Source organism: Seriola lalandi, unplaced genomic scaffold (genome assembly GCF_002814215.2).
Source record: "Seriola lalandi dorsalis isolate HSWRI2012SDOR001 ecotype SW California unplaced genomic scaffold, Sedor1 jcf7180002054893, whole genome shotgun sequence".
NCBI classification, from domain to species: domain Eukaryota; kingdom Metazoa; phylum Chordata; class Actinopteri; order Carangiformes; family Carangidae; genus Seriola; species Seriola lalandi.
The window spans coordinates 2675849-2680463 of record NW_019525445.1 but is presented as its reverse complement, the minus strand read 5'-3'; the positions used below and the strand labels follow the sequence as shown (position 1 = coordinate 2680463).

The 4615-nt window shown below is 33.8% G+C and overlaps 1 protein-coding gene across 1 annotated transcript; it reads left to right on the top strand.

The window, feature by feature from the left end:
- The first annotated feature begins 1241 nt into the window (after window positions 1–1241).
- On the top strand, window positions 1242–3767 carry LOC147817785 (uncharacterized). The gene is made up of 3 exons (XM_087180140.1): window positions 1242–1296; window positions 1598–1918; window positions 3378–3767. Exons 1-3 carry the CDS (start codon window positions 1242–1244, stop codon window positions 3728–3730), a joined length of 729 nt encoding a protein of 242 aa, XP_087036266.1. The 3' UTR covers window positions 3731–3767.
- The last annotated feature ends 848 nt before the right edge of the window (window positions 3768–4615 follow it).

Sequence of the window (4615 nt, the reverse complement as noted above, 5' to 3'; positions counted from 1 at the left end):
TTAAGTGAATTATATAACAATAACAGGTCTCCATGCATGGGTGGTGAAACCATTTGGAAAAATGCAATTGCAAAATGTGGAAAATCATTTCTCCCCCCACTCTACCCTGCACCCATGCCTTTACGGACAAATGTTCTGCACTTAAACAATTATGACAGAGAAACTGGTGCCATTTGCACAAGAGAAATCAAAAGTGGATTCCCTTAAAATTCATACAGTATAGTGAGGAAATAAACTGCTACACAGTGCCAGTTTGACAAATGTCTAAGAAGAAACATTCACACCTGGAGGCTTTTTGAGTTGTAGCAACGTCTGCAGCTGAAATGAAGTCACACCTCAGCATGAGGAGCTCTGTCCTCTGATAATGTTGCTTTTTATTCAGCTTTCAGTGCTCTGCACAACTATAGAGTAGAGCACTACTGTCAGCTGTGACCATTTCTACACAGCTATTACAAACTAGTCTGTGACTTGACACTGTTGTACTTAATATATTTTATTGCTCTGAGTGCATTTAGGAAAATAACATAAGAAGCTACAATGAATAAGAGGCAGGAGATTGGAAAAGATAACATAAAATCTCAGCTGTCTGTATTAAATGAATGAAATGAACTTATTTTTATTGAAGCTGAATATACATATTTACTTAGTTGTATATCCTTTATACTATGGCCCCTGTCATATCATAAAAACATACAGAAGACAAGGTTATGGTCTGTAATTGTTCAGTTTATAACTGCAAAAGCAGAGAATCTTTTATTCATTGGCAAATTGTCGGCAACAATACAACCACTTCCTTGTTTCGTATCACACAAGATGACAAAAAGACAAGAAGAGCACAACCATCTGTCAGTTGAAAACTCACAGGTCAGCCTCAAACAGCCAAGGAGTCGACATCACAGCATTGTGAATGCAGTGAGTAACAGTTTTAAATTTGAAGTAGAATAAAGTGAGCAGAAACACTGGTTTGTAGTTTTCTTATCCCATGATTTTATAGTTTATATAAATGGAGTTTATAATATCTGAGAGGGTATAAATTCTTATCCCTTTTCTGAAACTGTCTGATTATGAAAAACAAGCTACAAATGCTGTTCATTTTGTTCAAGCTTAATTCTATAAATATGGATATTCTGACTTCAAACTAACAACTAACCTTGAGTGCAGTCATTTTACAGTATATGAATAAAATCAAATATATATAAAATGTTAAAATTACTTTTGATTTATGTATCAACAGACAAACAATGATTTCACACTGCATGATCCTCACTGCTCTGACAACAGCAGCTCTGGGAAAAGGTAAATTTCACTACTACCAGCATGTTATATAGACAGTAATTCAGCTTGAAAAAAAATATTCAATATTTTAAGTATGGCAGAAAAGTTTACGAAGACAATGGCTGAATTTATAAAAGAGAAAACAATTTAACATTTCTTTACTGTAAAAGTCTGACTTTCACAGGAAATTATAATGATATATAATATAAAAATGTCAAAGACAGCATAATAAAATGTTGAAATGGTGTTGTATACTATTCTCACAATTCATTTAATTTGCATTTACATTAAGCATTTCATTGTTTTCTTGCTTGTTTTTTAGGGTCTGTTGAATGCAATTTCTTAATACCTACTGGAGGTCAGCAGTGTTTTGGAGCAGTGGGGCAGTTGTTACTTTTTCATCTGCCAAATACATCAGATACAGAAATTAATTTGACAAAGGATGAGAAACATCAGGTATTAAAAGTCAAAAATCATAAAGTGAGTCTAAATGAGGATTACATGAATCAGTCTGATGGCTTCACCGGTGGAACATTAAACCTTGGCAACGCAATGAAGAAACACTCTGGAGACTATGTGTTGGAAGAACATAAATCTGATGGCACTTTAATGAGAAAAGTTACTGTTCATCTAGAAATACAAGGTAGGTTAAATAAGTAAATAAAAATAATATTTGTCCAACACCAACTTTGGATGAAGAACAAAATAAACACTAACAAATTTATGCATAAAAGGAAATAAGGTGGTGCATTAAACATAGATATCCATCATTACAGTATATATCCACACTTAAAAATACCCGCAGCTTAAAGATGATCTGTCATTATCTGAAATTGCAGCTCTGTGTTAAGGTCTACAAATGGACCGTGCAATGAAACTCTAATAAGGGTTCGAAACTGAGAATTTGTAACATTTTAATTTAATTATTTCTTTTCTTATAAATATTTTTGGATAATTTTTTACTGCTATGTGCAGTACATTTAATTTCAGGGTTTTAAATGTATATATATAGCAAATATATAATAAATACAACTGTAAAATAAATGAAGATTTCTTAAATTTTTTTGTATTTACATTTTGTGATAATTAATTTCAACTTGACTAAATATTTGGTCATTATTTTTTCAGAAGCATTTTGCCTTTGTTAGACACAGTGGAGAGAGACAGGCCCTGTGATATGTGTCTTAAGCCACTGAACTAATAGAAAAAGTAGTGACTGGATTTATTTGTTTAAACATGCTGATGAAAAACATGCAAGAGGCAAGCTGATGCACCGGCCATAGTATAATTATTTCAAGGTCCATTATTCATTGTTTCATCATCATCATCATCATTATCAACCTCTGATCTATGGTGGCCTTTGAATTAATGTTTAATTCCATAGGTACATAGATACCCCTAAAACATGCAATGAGAATTATCCAGTAACTCAAATCCTTTAAGTTGTCTTTCTAATGAAAACATTTACAGTTAGTGTGTAACTGAATTGTTTTAGGCTCCAAAAGGTTTTTCTACACTTGAAGTACAAACTACAATAGATGTTGTAAAATAAATGAAGATTTCTTAGATTTTTTTGTATTAACATTTTGTGATAGTTAATTTCAACTTGACAAAATATTTGGTCATCATTTCTTCAGAAGCATTTTGCCTTTGTTAGACACAGCGGAGAGAGACAGGACCTATGATATGTGTTTTAAGCCACTGAACTAATAGAATTAACTAAAAAGAAAAGTAGTGACTGGATTTATTTGTTTAAACATGCTGATGAAAAACATGCGAGAGGCAAGCTGATGCACTGGCCATATAGTATAATTATTTCATGGTCCATGGCCTTTGAATAAATGTTTAATTCCATAGGTACATAGATACCCCTAAAACATGCAATGAGAATTATCCAGTAACTCAAATCCTTTAAGTTGTCTTTCTAATGAAAACATTTACAGTTAATGTGTAACTGAATTGTTTTAGGCTTTAAACGATTTTCTACACTTGAAGTGCAAACTAGAATAGATGTTGCGGCTCCATGATTTACAGAGTTGGCAGTGGCACTTTGCTTTAAATCATGTATTTGCTGTACATGTGAGTATGTGTTTGTCTTCCAGCTCCAGTGTCAGAGCCAGCTGTGTCTCAGATGTGTTTGTCACCAGAACACATGAAGGTCAGCTGCTCCTTTGAGGGAGATGGAGTAGAGTTCATTTTGACTTTGGACGGTCAGTTACTGATAGATACCAGAGACAACAGTCTGTCCCCAAGTCACTGGACAACAAACACACAGTCGCTGACGGGGAGTACAGCTAAACAAGACACATCCAGTGTTTCAAACGTTACCCTCAGCTTACATGGTCAGCTGACAGGAAACCTGATGTGTAATGTTCGAAACAATGTCAGCAGAGATAAAACAGCTATTCACCTGAAAAGCTGCAAAGGTACAGTGTTTAAAGAACGGTTATCTTAATTTTGTAATTTTAAGTTCAATGCCATTTCATATTCTAATGCTACGAAAAAATTATTCAATTGATTTTTCACTCTGATACTGAACATCTCTGAACTCTTGTGGGTGGGAGTAACCGTCTGGATTCTCAACTGTCTCGGTGTGCTATTGTTTTTTTTGTTTTTTTTTAATAATAAATTTAAATCCACTGCTACCGTAGATTTTTCTATACATCAAACATCAGATGAATGAAAATAATTGATAACAGTGTCATTATGATATGATCATTTTGTTTGAAATTTGTTTGTGTTTCCTAGATTTTCCTTCTTCCTTCCCCGTTGTGACTGTGGCTGCGATAGCTGGTGTTGTGACTCTCCTTCTCCTTGTGGCTTTGTGTCTTGGTATAAAAAAGATTTATAACAAGTCAAGACCCACAACTGCTAATGATGGTGAGTGAAACGATGAAGTAAACTTCTGTCTCAATAAGGACCATACTGATTTAAGTTAAGTTACCATAGTTTTACCATCTTAACATTTTACTCCTACATTTGAGATGGCTATTGCATTGTATCCATTTAACACCATGAAAATAATTCTTATAGAGTTGCTTAAGAAAGGTTAAAAAGAAGACATGGTGTCTTCTGTGACGTGTTATCACTTCAAGACTTATTTGTTGTCTGTTTTGTAGTTTTCCAAGGTAACCCTGAAGATGAAGTCATCTACACAGACGTCAGAGTGACAAGAAATATGAAGAAAACCCAACCCACCATCCACAACGCACCATAATTTCCTCCAAAGTCCTTATTAAGTGTCAGCCTTTTTTTTTTTTTTTTTTTTTAACCCTAACCTTTACCTTGCCTGAAACCACATATCTTAATCTTGAAATAAAAATATGATCTGAGAACATTG